This window comes from Chelon labrosus (assembly GCF_963514085.1).
Source record: "Chelon labrosus genome assembly, chromosome: 9".
Taxonomy (NCBI): Eukaryota; Metazoa; Chordata; class Actinopteri; order Mugiliformes; family Mugilidae; genus Chelon; species Chelon labrosus.
Window position 1 is genome coordinate 27,535,903 of NC_140359.1, and position 14,305 is coordinate 27,550,207.

A 14,305-nucleotide genomic window follows, 5' to 3' on the forward strand; every position below is an offset into this window, starting at 1 on the left:
CAGCATCTGAGAGGAGCTGATTCAAGGCTGAACCATAATAAATTCTGCCGCAGTGCACTTTCACTTGCTCATGCAAAGTGTTTTGGACTAAAATGAGCCAGGGTAATCCAGGTCCTTGAACAGTCTGTGTGTATATAGAGGGTAGCCAAGACCATCTATCTGCCTCAAACACCCACAGGACCACACAGGACCCTATCCTACCCTTGTATGTTTGCCTCTGTAAGCCACTGAGCTCTTGTTAAAGTAATTGGCCCCATCTGATAGTAAGAAGACCAATGCACAAGAACTCCCTGCATGGGAAGTTTCAGATGCTGCTCAGAGGAGCAGAAGCGGAGAATAACATTTTTTTTTTTAGTGTAATATTTTTAGAAACCCTGCAGCTTTTATATCAGGCGCATTTCAGTGGGTGGTGCATGTGAAATGTTCTATTTTCTGCCAGAGTGGTGGCAACAGAGTGTAAGCTGCCATAAAACCAAAAAGACTCGTCATCACGTTGTTAACAGGACATGATGCTGCTTTATCAGTCAGAGTGCTGGTTATCAACCCTGAGGCGCGGATCTTATCAGAAACCCTGGCACAGCAGCTGGCTCCACTCAGCCTCCTCTGATTGGTCAGAGACAACTGAACTGATAAGTTTTCACATTTGTTGCTATGACAACACTAGTGGTAATTTTGCTCTTTTTTTTTTTTTTAAAGATTTTAGTGCAGCCAAATATGCACCACATGAGTTCTACCTGACTGCACGATTACAAGATTCAACGAGGTCTGATCTGCCGTGGCAGAGCATGCAGAGGCATCAGAGCACCGTATTAGTACTGACATAATGACAACTGCAACACATAACCCCGGGTGATGACCTGCTAGCTCACCTGGGCTCGATCCTGCAACACCATGACAAATATTCCGTATGGCACGGAGCAGCTGGCAAGTGCTTGACTTTTTTTTTCCCCAGGATTTGAATCAACAAGCTGTTTGATGTTTAATCGAAGAGTCGACACGGTGGTTGTGGACGCTCAGCGTTTCTAGCAATGAAACTCTAATCCTTTCACTTACAGAGGTCATGTCACATTTCTCACATTGGCCGCGATTTTGGCCACATATTCTGAAGGGCTGCTGTACGCCGATCAGCCATATCATTATGACCACCGACAGGAGAATTAAATAACATCTTGTGACAGTTCAGTGTTCTGCTGGGAAACTTCTGGACCTGGCATTCATTGGTGTGGATGTTACTTAGACATGTAGCACCCACCTAGACCAGACCAGGCACCCCCACCCCATAGCAATGACACTCCTTGATGGCAGCAGACATCCCCAGCAGGATGCAGCCTGACACAGACACACACACAACAACACTTTAGGAACAACAAAAAAAAAAAAAACATGAAGAACAGCACAAGGTGTAGACCTGGCCTCCAAATTCACTAGATCCCAAACTGATCAAGTATCTGTGGGATGATCCACAGAGGACCCTCCCGTCAAACCCCCCCCCCACCCCCCCCCAAACAACATTCTGTTACCAGACACCACAGGGAGACCCACCAAGGGAGACCTACACAATATTAGGAAGGTGGTCATAATGTTATGCCTGATTGGTGTAGATCTAGTGCAGATACTCTCAGACGTCCTAGATTTGCCATCTCCTCATGTTTATATTTGCCAGTGTGGCTCATGTCCGTAGGTCGGTGGTGATGTGTTGCAGACTAGAGCGATGCCAAAGAGCATAAGCACTTAAAAGGTAATGCTGTAGGTCTGCACCCACTGGCAGTCGTCTGTGGTGGAAGAAGCAGCTATTTAGAAACCATGTAAACAGGACAGCGCTGGGTGAAAATTTAGATCATTGGAAAAGGTGTGGTGTTTATAAATAACGGTGACATTTATTTAATTAATGAGAAGTGCAGATGGGGCTAAACTTCATCTCGGTGCCAGTAACAAAGACACCAACACGGTGACACAGTTTCTTTTTATGGCTGCGTGCTCTGCAGAACTTCAGATAAGAAAACTATGAAATAATAATTCACTGTTTGTGTAGACTGTCCCTCCATCGTCTGGGAACCATGATTTGCCATGATAAACAGCGTTGGCGCTAATCCGTCTATTAGAACCAGATGTAGAACATTTTAAGCTTTATCCAAGTCCTTTTAAAATAAAGACAAGCAAGAAGAACTAAAGTCTGCCCAGAAACATTTAGCATTTTAGCTAGCAAGGCCAAAAATGCTGTAAAAGTGCAGTAATGCATGTTTCCGCCAGTGTGGACGACAACACCCTCAAAGTGAACTTTAATCTCATCTCATAGTTTTTATTACTAATGCAAACATCTCACCATCACAGGCCGATCCAGACGTTTTTAAAAATGATCGGATCGGTGTCAGAGTTCAGCTGAGCCTGATGTTTTGTAGTTTTTTATTTTACGTCTGCCATAAATGAAAACCACGTCCCTGCAGCGTCAAAACGCCGTCTCCTTCTTCTTTGTCGGCTGGCGTCAAAGCTGCCAAAAATCAAAGAAGAAGAACCAAAATCAGGTTACTGAGGTTACATGCTGTGTAGGAAGTATTTTACTCTCAGACAGACATGTGGATGTTTGTTGTTTCGGTGCAGGACTCAGGCAAAGGTTGCACCAAGCTGGCAGTGTTGAATGACTCTTACTAGCACCAAACACTGAACGCTGCATTTAAAAGAAAATTTTCCCGGAGACGAAGGCAGCGCAAAAAAAAATATTCCAGAGAGGGTTTTATGGAGTCAAAGAGCGACCGTCTCCTTGATACATTAACTTTGACAGCCCTACTTATTGGACTTAATACAGTCTCATCAGGAGAATACAAGGAAGATAAGAAGGGAAACTTGTTTAAGATTGGATCTGGGGGCAAATAAAACTTGATCAGGGCATCCCCAGTTACAAATAACATTAAGACTCGGCATTAAAAGCCAATGCAGATCCAACTAACAAAACAAGGTGCCACTTAGTTGGCTTTGGAGTCACGTTTCAGGCTTTTGCTTTGTTCTCATTCTCTCTATGAAGTGTAAATAGACGAGCTGGTTAAACGTGAAGCCTCTGCTCTGTAGCTGTGTGCTTGGGTTACAATGGAGGTTTTAGATGGAGTCTCCTATACACACACAAAAAAAAATAAAAATCTAATCTAATCGCTCGTACTGGGAAAAGATAACGCACAGACATGTGAGTGAACATTTCCTGCCCTGGATGCTGTCTCTATGGCAATAAAGCAGGAGAAGGCTGAGAGAGGAAGGCTCCTATATCATGTTCAGTCTTCCACCTACACTCTTTATCTACACGTATAGCCGGCTGCTGCTGTAATTGCCCTCTCTGCACAGCCCTCCCCTCCCTCGTCTTTCTGCACCCTGTGTTCATCGTGTCAGAGAAGGGGCTAAGGCCGAGGTCCCGGGGCCGTGATTACTTCCCCGTCCTCCTCATTAGAGACAGATAATAGTCCAGCCTCATTCCCTGCATTCATCTAACCCGCCCCCACGCTTCTGTAGCTACGTCACATTTTGAGCTTAACTGATTGTCCCCCCCTCCCTCCCTCCCTCCCCCTCCCCCCGAGCATATTAACATCCATTACATCTGCTCGGCTCTTTAATAGCTTTGCATGTGTCAGACTCTATGTGAGCGCTGAAGATGACGCTGGAGTACTGTAGGTTTTAATAGAATGTTCATTGTCAATTATTGATGGACGCTTTTGTCTTTAGCGCTCAAACCGCGCTGTCTTCTCCGTGCAGATGCATCATCTCACTAACTGTAAACAGTATTTCACAGTTAGTGAGGCCGGGTAGCTGCTGAATGTGTGTATATATATATAACCTGTAAATAGAGCAAATAGAAATTATTACACTCTACGAGCAGTTTGCATCAGTGACGTGCGGTGAGGTTTGAAGGGAGTTTACAAACACGAACCCAACGGAGCAGCTTGAATTCACCGTTTAATTGTCGGATTTCACACTAACCGGTTATGATTCATGTCTGGTGTCAGATTTCTTTACGCACATGTAGATAGGGGACATATTTGGCCAAGAAAGAACAATAATTTATACTCATTCAACACAAATAACAGTACCCAGTGTGCAAAAATATTTTAGTTTTGAGGTGGTTAGCACTGATGCCTCACATCAAGAAGGTTCTGGGTTCTAATCCATCATGGTCGACTGGTTCCTTTCTGTGTGGAGTTTGCATGTTCTCCCTGTGTCTGCGTGGGTTCTCTCCAGGTTCTCCAGCTTCCTCCCACCGTACAAAGACATGCTGGTTAGGTTCACTGGTGATTCTAAATTGGCTGTAGGTGTGAGTGTCTCTCTGTGTTAGCCCTGTGATAGACTGGAGACCTGTCCAGGGTGGACCCCTAGGAAAGGCTCAAGGAACGAGACTACCAAAAAAAAAAACCCAAATAATATTTAAATTTAAACCAAATCTTGACCATTCTCATGATTTGATCCATGTTTTAATTCAGACCATTCAACAAAGGCTCTTCCATTATTTACCACGTTCTAGTTTGAGACGTTTTTAAGCTCGGATATGCAATCTTAGTCAGAGAAGAAATTACTCGGCGTAGAAGAAGAGCAACAGCAGAACGAGCATGAGCCAGTTGCTCTATAGCGCCCTCTTCCATGAGGCAGAGGTACTGCCTGTGTCACCTCCTGCCTGGAGAGTTTGAACAAGAAATACATGAAATTAAAATGATGAAAATGACTGGAATCAAACAGAAATTACATTTATTTTAATATTATTTTAATTAATATCATTATTACACGTATTATCTATGCACTGCCTCCCCTAGCCACACCTCCCTGGTTTGGATTCATGTACTCACTTGAGCAATTAACAACCCCGACCATAGATTCTGCATTCAGCACGTGTCATGTCATTACATTATGCATATGCATCACAACAAGTGCACCATTAAGAGTAAGTGTTGTTCACGCACGGCTCTGTATTTATGGGGTAATTTGCATTATTGAACAAAGCACCGGTGCTGCTGCACATTAAAATCCCAGGTCATCTGTGGTAAATGCTGCTGATGGGAACAGAAGATGAACGGTGGGAAGGCCTGCACGGCTTTTCGTGATTATTATTATTATTTATTTATTTATTTTACCAGGTTGTGCTGTTGCAATGAGTTGCTGTACTTATTAGAATGCAAAGTGAGACTGGGTGTTTGTTTTGACTGACAGAATTAAAGTTTTAAAGTAAAAATATGCATTTGCTATAAGTCCTGAAACTTAAGCATTACGTTCTGGAATCAGGATGTTAAAGAATCATAATCCAACTGAATGTAAACATGAATCTACTTTGCCTTTCACTGTTTTGGTCAGATTCAATCCTCTGGGTGTGTGTCTGCATGCTCAGTCTGTGTTGGTTCTCGCTCACACTGTGTCGCCTCTCCCCACAGAGTGCAGGTAGAGTTCTATGTCAACGAAAACACCTTCAAGGAGAGGCTGAAGCTTTTCTTCATCAAAAACCAAAGGTCAAGTAAGTACAGCCGACGGTGGAGGGGTGTGATGGGGGGGCGGGGGTGTGGGTAATGAAAGTGACGAGAGTCCTGCTGCCACCAGATGTGCTCTGAGCTAAACGCACAAATAAAAGCGTAATGTAGGAAATTGCCGTGGGTGATGGTGCATATCCAATTTCTGTCTCGGTTAGGGTTTTGGTCATTACGTTAGCTGTCTCATTGTAGATTGCCATGTTTTTGGGGGGTGTGCACACTGTGGCCCAGCATGGATGGAAGATTATGGCTCATACGTTGAGAGGCAAAGAGGGGCTCTGGTGTTTCACAACCTCTCTGACAGAAACACTGGTACAGCTCCGTGACTGGAGGCCGTTTCATTTCCATGTAGTTATATGAGCATTGTTCAGTCCCTGGTAGAACACGTCATTAAAGCATCCTCCACCCCGGCTGTGCTGTCTTCTCCCCAGCTCGTCATCGTCATTAAGCCGGCACAGTCTTTGACATGTGGCTCTAATGAAAATGTCACCGCTGGCTGCAGGGGTCTGTCGCTCTATTTGCCGTCGGTTTTGTCCGGTTTCTAATCATTTTAACATCGATGCGAGTCTCACGTGAAGGGCTCTAGTCACCAGAGATTAGGTGAACGGCCTGAGGTTGATGGGAAACGGGTTGCACTGCTAGCATGGCACCACCTCCTGGCTAACGAGAAGTCTGCCAAGTTTTTGTTTTTATGCAGATTGGGTGGTGCAGCTCCATAAACATCATTATCCCCCCTAAGTGCACCAGTCATTTATAAAGACTTTGAAGTCCTTCGACATGATCTAAGCTAAGGCGTTATTTTAGTTTTATTCTTGGAGGATTTGGAAGTTGCACGTCAAAGGGAATCACTTGTGACAGGGTGCCAGAGCAGCACAGAGCTGCATTAGTTATGCCTCAGGACCGAAGGCGTTTTATCCACAGCTAGACATCCAGTGCTCAAGCAGTGGTGCCGATCTAATACTGGCTGCATCTGTGGTCAGCAGAAGACTCCGTTTGTATAAAGACAAGTGTAAAGAAAGTGCTTTAATTGTACGCGCATTCTGAAGAGGTGATTATCACATCAGTGTTTGTGCCTGTCGCTCCGTAGGCCTCAGAATCCGCCTGTTCAACTTAATCCTGAAGATTCTCACCTGTGTCCTCTACATAGTGAGAGTCAGCCTGGATAACCCGGAGGTCGCTGGCAACACAAGGTGAGAGTCCAAACTACCCGCCAACCTGCACGTGTACTTCATTTCTGGATAAGTCTTTCATTGTGTGACAGATTAAGAAGATCCTGATAGGAATTTAAGATACTCAAAAAAGTCCAGAAAGGTTTTCTCAAAGCTTTTAATGCTGTCTATCATTCTCTGGTGGTGGTTCACAACCAGCCAGCTTTCCCAGTATGTGCCAGAGGATTCCTTCACGAAATATGTTCCCGTTGGCATGTGCATCAAAGAGCAAATGTGAAAGATATCAGGAGAGCACAGAACAGGTTTTTATTTACGTTCAGCTCTTGGAATATGTGTAAGGGATTCTTCTAAACAAGATTTAAATGTTAAAGCGTAACCCCAGCATTGGACCTTTGCATATTATATTTCAGTCGGGGCCCTTTCTGTGTGGAGTTTGCATGTTCTCCCTGTGTCTGCGTGGGTTCTCTCCTAGAAGATAAATGGATTAATTAATATTTCAGTCCAGAGTTGTCACGATACCAAAATGAGTAACCACGATACTATACCAGACAAAGTATCACGGTTCCGGTTATTATCGCGATACTGCAGCCTTTTTTTAATATTATTATTTTTATGAACTGCAATGTATTTGTACAAGTTATAAATACTTATTAATTACTTATAATGTTGAGCAAAATTAGTGATGCCACTGACGACGCCACCGCGGCAGACTCGCCGCTCGGGCCCGGTGCTTCTGCCATGGTGAGTGTGTAGCTTGTTGTTTGTTTTGAAGCGAATTTCTGTCGAAGCGGAGCTGTCTTCATGGAGTTCGTTCTTGCCGGCAGAAACGCACGAACAGCCAATCAGCTAACAGACGGGCGGACCCAGCGTGCGGATAAAGCCTATCATATCCCCGGACGTCACCAGTAACAGTCAAACAGCCAGTCATTCAGCAGCTGTGTAGTTCGGTTGCAGTAGTTGCCATGTGGGTTTGTTTACAAGGGAGTAGCATGCAGTGAGAAGCCGGGAGGAGAGTAGAGCCGGCGGCTATGTAGAGGAAACTGGCACCGGTATATAGTAATCCACGGTAGTACCGTCGTGTAGAATTTCTAGTATAGTAGGAACCGTTACGATTTGGCACCGCGGGGCACCGTGGGTACCGTGGGTATCGTGCAACTCTATTTCAGTCAGTGTAATTGAGTTTTTTCTGTTATGTGTCTGAAGCACGTACAGTAAATGAAGAAGAGTGAAGCTTAGTTGCTCATCCTGTGCAATCGTGTGGAAGTTGTTCACTGCAAAAACTTAAGCCATTTCATCTTCGTTAGTTTAAGTCAAGGCAAAATATCTACTTGGTCTTTTGAGACATCTGTGAGTTATTTGAGGCTAGATACACCGATCAGCCACAACATTATGACCACTGACAGGAGAAGTGAATAACATTGACCATCTTGTGACAATTCATTGTTCTGCTGGGAAACTTCTGGACCTGGCATTCATTCATTGTTGTGGATGTCACTTAGACATGTAGCACCCACCTAGACCAGACCAGGCACCCCCACCCCATAGCAATGACACTCCTTGATGGCAGCAGCCATCCCCAGCAGGATGCAGCCACAAAAACGCTTTAGAAACATCTCAAAAAACATGAAGAACAGCACAAGGTGTTGACCTGGCCTCCAAATTCACTAGATCCCAAACTGATCAAGTATCTGTGGGATGATCCACAGAGGCCCCTCCCCTCAAAGGCGCAGGTTTACTTGTTTAAGTCAAACTTTCTTTTTCTATTGGAAGATAATCTTGCTTATTTATATTACGTTAAATTGTGTTTTTGCAGTGTAGGTTTTCTGCATTGTGTTTTGCACCAGCTGCTTTTAGAGACACGTTAAGTTTGATCTGTGATCCACAGTGGAAATGTTTCCCAGTGGGTTCATTTCCACTCATGCACACACATTTCTAAGCTGTTTCTGTGTTTCCCCTTCTGCTTTCTGTTTCGTTTCCTGCAGTGCTATATCTCACAACCACAGTTGGACTAACACAACACAGTCCCGAGGAATCGACTGGTATGTTTCTGTCAGGAAAAAAAGGAATTTAACACTTAAATGTTGCTATAATGAAGAGGAGACGGTGAGGTTGGAGGAAAACTTTCTTCTGTTTTTTTGACAGGCAGGTGATTTTCTGGGTGAACAGACGGGTTCCTGTATGGGCGATACAGGTGAGAGTAATAACTTTCTGAGAGGAGAGCTCTCATAAATCATATTCCACTGCACAATTCAAGCCGCAAATACAACAGCAGCCGTTTATTAGATGAAAGCATTGAAGAGAAAGCTAGTTCATCAGTGAAGGTGAAATTAGTCTGTATCTGCTCAGGGTTCATTTATCTCCCTCTGTCCTCTGCTCTAGGTGACAGTGGCCTTAATCAGTTTCTTGGAGACTATGCTTATCACATATCTCAGCTACAAGGTAAGAGACTGGTTCACGTTGAAGAGTTTTTCCCTTTAATCCACTTGGTTTCTTGCAGGTGTTCATTACAGGTGCGTCATTTCTAAAGGCACGAGTCCAGAAGTCTTTATTTTTTACTAAATTTAAACTCATACACAGAGCACGCTGGCTCAGAGACTAGTTATATAAACGGCTTTGCAGACCTGAAAGTGCAGTTTGTGTTTTATTTATGTGAGCCTCTTAAAGCTGCACTTGTGTCCTTATGTCATCTGCATTTAAAGCGACAGTCCCAAACATTTTGGTCCTGATTGGTTTGGCGATATTATCTGCAGCTGCTCCTGGTAACATTCAGTAAGGTTTAATACTGGAGGTCACATGATTTTAGAGGCAGAAAACCCAACTGCTGTCATCTTAATAAAGAAGTCAGGCCTTTCTCTATCAGTCTGAGAGCGGCTATAATCTGATTTTATGCTGCACATTAAACAAACAGAATAAAGTTTGTGCTGACTAAAAACTTGTGACATGATAGCTCATTGATAACTAAGTGTTTCACTTAATTAAAACATAAGTAATTGCGTTTTCATCAATAAATCGGAGAACACAAAAACACAACTTACCAATAACCAATTCTGCGTTATCTAAATTAACGACGCAGTATGTACGCTGACGGTGTGCCTCACTAAATAACTCCCCCACCCCAAGAGCAGCTGCATGGGAACTAAAATGCCCCAAAATGTAAAATTAAAATAACAGAAATAATATGGTTGAAACACTGAGCACCATAAAGTTTTGAGAATGCTCTCATACTCAACTTTACTCAGTTACACACGGAAACACTAGAAACATTTGACAAAAACAGGGCCTTTAGAAATGGCCTGAGTCAACCACTCTTCAAAACCACAGATGCATTAGCACTAAAACACTGTTGATTTAAATCTGTAGAGCATGTGTCTGATGTTCAGGCATTAGGGAGAAGCTCAGTGTCCGTTTGAGTCCGATTAGAGTGTGATATCTGTGAAAACAACTTTTCAACATCTCCCACAACTTTCCCAACTCTGAGACTAGTAGACGCGGTCGCTTTCAGCTCCTTCTCCCTGTCGTCGCCCTCCAAGTCTCTGTCAATAAATTCATAACAAACACACGATCCAGCCATGTCTTCTTCCTTTTTCATTCCTGGGAGGGTTGTTTATGGATCGTGCCTCATTTATTTCATGTGGAGCAAACGTCGATATTGTATTTTTCTGGGCTTCTGATGAACTTGCGAAAGCCTTGGTGTCGCAATTTTATTTTATTTTTTACAGTCTCCGCTGAGCTTTTTTAATGACCCCACCATCGACCGGAGGCACCACTAACTGCAAACTGTGAACTCGGTTCAATATGTGATTAGCATGCAATATCCCATGTGCTTGTTGTGCAACACTTCTAGTTCATTGGCCTTCTGAAGATAATGTGTAAGTCTTAAAATAAAACAATTTATTTGGTTTGTTCGTTTTTTCTTGCCAGCATTGCCTTAGTGTCGAAGCGTGGGTTTTGTGAAGTATCTTGGGACGAGTTGGCTTGATATCGAACCTATATAAATAAAATTGGACTGAATTTGCTTCTGTTGTTTGTTGATGGAGGAGGAGGAGGTCTTCCTCATTCAGGGCTATGTTTAATACATAAAAAAAAAAGACACCACCTGGATTTAACTAATCAAATAGGTAGGAGCCTCCTATTGGATTATTACTGCATGGGTGATTATCTTTCAGCTGGTAACAAGTTATTTAACCCCAACTGATGCAATGAGTAGCTTCTCATTTCTTAAACAACCATGTCTAAAGACACATCCTGTGGTCGTGGAGAAGATGTTAGTCTGTTTGAGAAGGGTCAAATCATTGGCATGCGTCAAGCAGAGAAAACATCTAAGGAGATTGTAGAAACTACTAAAACTGGGTTAAGAACTGTCCAACGCATTATTAAAAACTGGAAGGAGGTGATCGGTGATCGCTTAAACGTTTGGTGAAATCAAATCGTAGAAAAACAACAGTAGAACTCTATGGGCTATGTTTAATAGTGAAAGTAAGAACATTTCCACACGTACAATGTGAAGGGAACTCAAGGGATTGGGACTGAACAGCTGTGTAGCCTTAAGAAAACCACTAATCAATGAGGCTGACTGGGAAAAAATGCTTCAATTAGCTAGGGAGCATAAAGATTGGACTCTTTGAGCAATGGAAGAAAGTCATGTGGTCTGATGAGTCCAGATTTACCCTCTTCCAGAGTGATGGGGGCATCAGGGTAAGAAGAGAGGCAGATGAAGTGATGCACCCATCATGCCTAGTGTCTACTGTACAAGCCTGTGGGGGCAGTGCTATGATCTGGGGTTGCTGCAGTTGCTCAGGTCTAGGTTCAGCAGCATTATGTTGTCCAAAGAATGAGGTCAGCTGACTACCTGAATATACTGAATGACCAGGTTATTCCATCAATGGATCATATTCCAAGATGACAATGTCAGGATTCATGGGGCTCAGATTGTGAAAGAGTGGTTCAGGGAGCATGAGACATCATTGTCACACAGGGATTGGCCACCACAGAGTCCAGACCTTAACCCCATTGAGAATCTTTGGGATGTGCTGGAGAAGGCTTTGTGCAGTGGTCAGACTCTCCCATCATCAATACAAGATCTTGGTGAAAAATTAATGCAACACTGGATGGAAATAAATCTGGTGACGTTGGAGAAGATTATGGAAACTTGAGCAGTTGATCACTTTGGACACCTTGGGCATGAAACTAGAATAACGAGAGCCGTTTTTTCAGATCATTCATGCAAGACTAAACGTCCTAGAAAACTGTAGTTTTTCCTCCTTTCTTGTTTTCTCGTCACAGCTGACTTCCTCCATTATTACTAGAATTGGAACCATCTTACCCTTCTCACTGGTTCATTGAATTATTTCCCATCAATTTCCTTTTCCAGGGGAACATCTGGGAGCAGATCTTCCAGATGTCCTTCATATTGGAGATGATCAATACAGTGCCATTTATTATCACAGTGAGTAATCCACTTAATCGGAGGACTGGGCTGGAGGCTTGCCCACTGACCTATTGCTAATGACCTAATATCATTTGTATCACTCTGACTTCTTTCCCCTTTTTATCTCGAGGACATTATTTATTACATTTCTCTTGTTGCTTCTTTCAAGATCTTCTGGCATCCGTTGAGAAATATCTTCGTCCCTGTGTTTCTCAACTGCTGGCTAGCCAAAGGAGCCCTGGAGAACATGCTTGTAAGTATTCTGAAAGCTAAATACTCTGTGTGTTGGGCTGTGTACTCTTGCAGGAGACGGGGAGCAAACTACTGCAGGCTTTGAGGTAACATTATCCAACTGCGAGGATATATTATAGCTCACATTTAATGCTGCCTATGAGGCCTGAGTGGGTTTATATGATTTAACTGAGCACAATTTAATTGAGCCGGCTCATTTCTTTCTCCCTAGTTAGCTGACAATCTCATGTTGTGGACCAGTGCATCTCTTTGTAGCTGGTGCTACTACCTCCTCTCTGATTAGTTGGCTGTGGAAGCTAATGCTAACTGCTCATTTGGGTTATCTAAACTCACCAGTTTGGAGCCAAAAGATGCAGAGAAAGGATATTTATTTCGGTCTCATATCATTAGATCTTCATTATCTAGCTCACTACATGTGTTGGAGGGGAGTAGACATATACTTCAAACAAAAAATTGGAAGTTTTTGAACCACAGTGCAGCAGGAGCAGCAGCAGCATCAGGAAACTAGGCCTGCAATGTAATTCAAAGCAATTAGATTATGTCCTGCTGGAGCAGTGTTCGCTCTTGCCGTGATTTAAATGAGACCACGACTGAGAGAGAGAGAGAGAGCGTCATGCCAAGGCGGTAGTTGGCAGATGGTCGACTCTGGAGCGTGCTAACAAGGTGCAACTTAAAATGTGTCGTGAGCTGCTGCATGTCAAGGTGGACAGTATGCTGATGTAGGAGTAGTAAGATGTGAGAGTGCATTGGGGGAAAATGTCAGGAATAAGCACATTGGAGATTTTTATTTGTATGGAAATATTATTGCTTTCTGCACCAGTATACTAAGACAGAAGAGAGGAGGAAGTTAACCCTTGTTTTCTCTTGACATTTACTACTGCTATTAACTGCTATTAAAGTTTTTCAGCATTTTTTTCCCATAAATCTCTTAAATAACTTGCTGAAAAGCTACCAAACACTGAGTAATTTTCAGGATTTTAATCCTTTAAATGCTGGTCTAATTATTTGAAATATTTTGTTATTTATTACAAAAAATAAATCGCACAAAAAATGTATTATTTTCCATGTAATAAGTAGTAGGGGAGTGAGGCTTTGGTGCTGATTAGAGTCTTGGGTATGTCAAAGATTAGCAATAAAATTGATTTGACTGCATTTGCATTTTTTATGTAGTGCCAAATACTACTTCTGGACACGTTCATGGCCAAAAATGTGTCATTGACGTCCATTCAAACCACATTTTTTAAATCTTAGTAAAAAAACAAAACAAAACAACTCCACGATGCTCAGATTAGGTGTATGACTATGTCGTTCTTACTCTTCTCTCCATCAGACTTGTTCAAAAAATACCAACCATTAAATAATTTTCAGAATTTTGACCCTTTAAATCCCAGTCAAATTATTTGAAATATTGCAGTATTTATTACAAAAAAAAAAAAAACACAAAAAATTGTCTTATTTTCCATATAATAAATGGTAAGGGATGGGGCTTTAGGGTGATTAGAGTCTTGGATATGATTTGATTGCCTTAGTATTTTTTTATGTAGTGCCAAATGCTATTACAGAAAAAAAGAAAAAAAAAACATGCATCCTGTAATGTTAGCATTTCATTTAGACATTTTGTTGTAAACAAATTCAACTCTGCAACTCTACGGCGTTCTTATTCCTCTCTCCATCACCACATATAGCCCCGCCCAGGAGATTGGATTAGCCCGGCCGATCTTTGCAGGAGCAGAATCCGTTCCCAATAATAGAACGATTCCAGGCCAGACCAACACGAATACAAAAATAATAAAACACTTTTTGTGACTCTCTGCAAATTAAAGCTGGGTTTAATATTCTGTCTCAACGTGAAGCACAAAGGTTGATATCAGATATAGAAAGAACTGTGTTTGAGATACAGCACTTAAACACATCATCAGTGACGTTTTCTTTTCTTTTCTGTTTCAAAAAATGTTTTAGTTGCATTT

General features: G+C 42.5%; 1 protein-coding gene across 1 annotated transcript in view; it reads left to right on the plus strand.

The window, feature by feature from the left end:
* Window positions 1-14,305, plus strand: part of kcnt1b (potassium sodium-activated channel subfamily T member 1b) — a 74,764-nt gene that overhangs the window by 34,566 nt on the left and 25,893 nt on the right. The window contains exons 4-9 of the mRNA XM_084551403.1: window positions 5,397-5,476; window positions 6,577-6,679; window positions 8,801-8,849; window positions 9,038-9,097; window positions 12,030-12,104; window positions 12,256-12,339. Coding sequence (XP_084407529.1) covers window positions 5,397-5,476; window positions 6,577-6,679; window positions 8,801-8,849; window positions 9,038-9,097; window positions 12,030-12,104; window positions 12,256-12,339 — 451 coding nt within the window. The remainder of the gene's footprint in view (window positions 1-5,396; window positions 5,477-6,576; window positions 6,680-8,800; window positions 8,850-9,037; window positions 9,098-12,029; window positions 12,105-12,255; window positions 12,340-14,305) is intronic.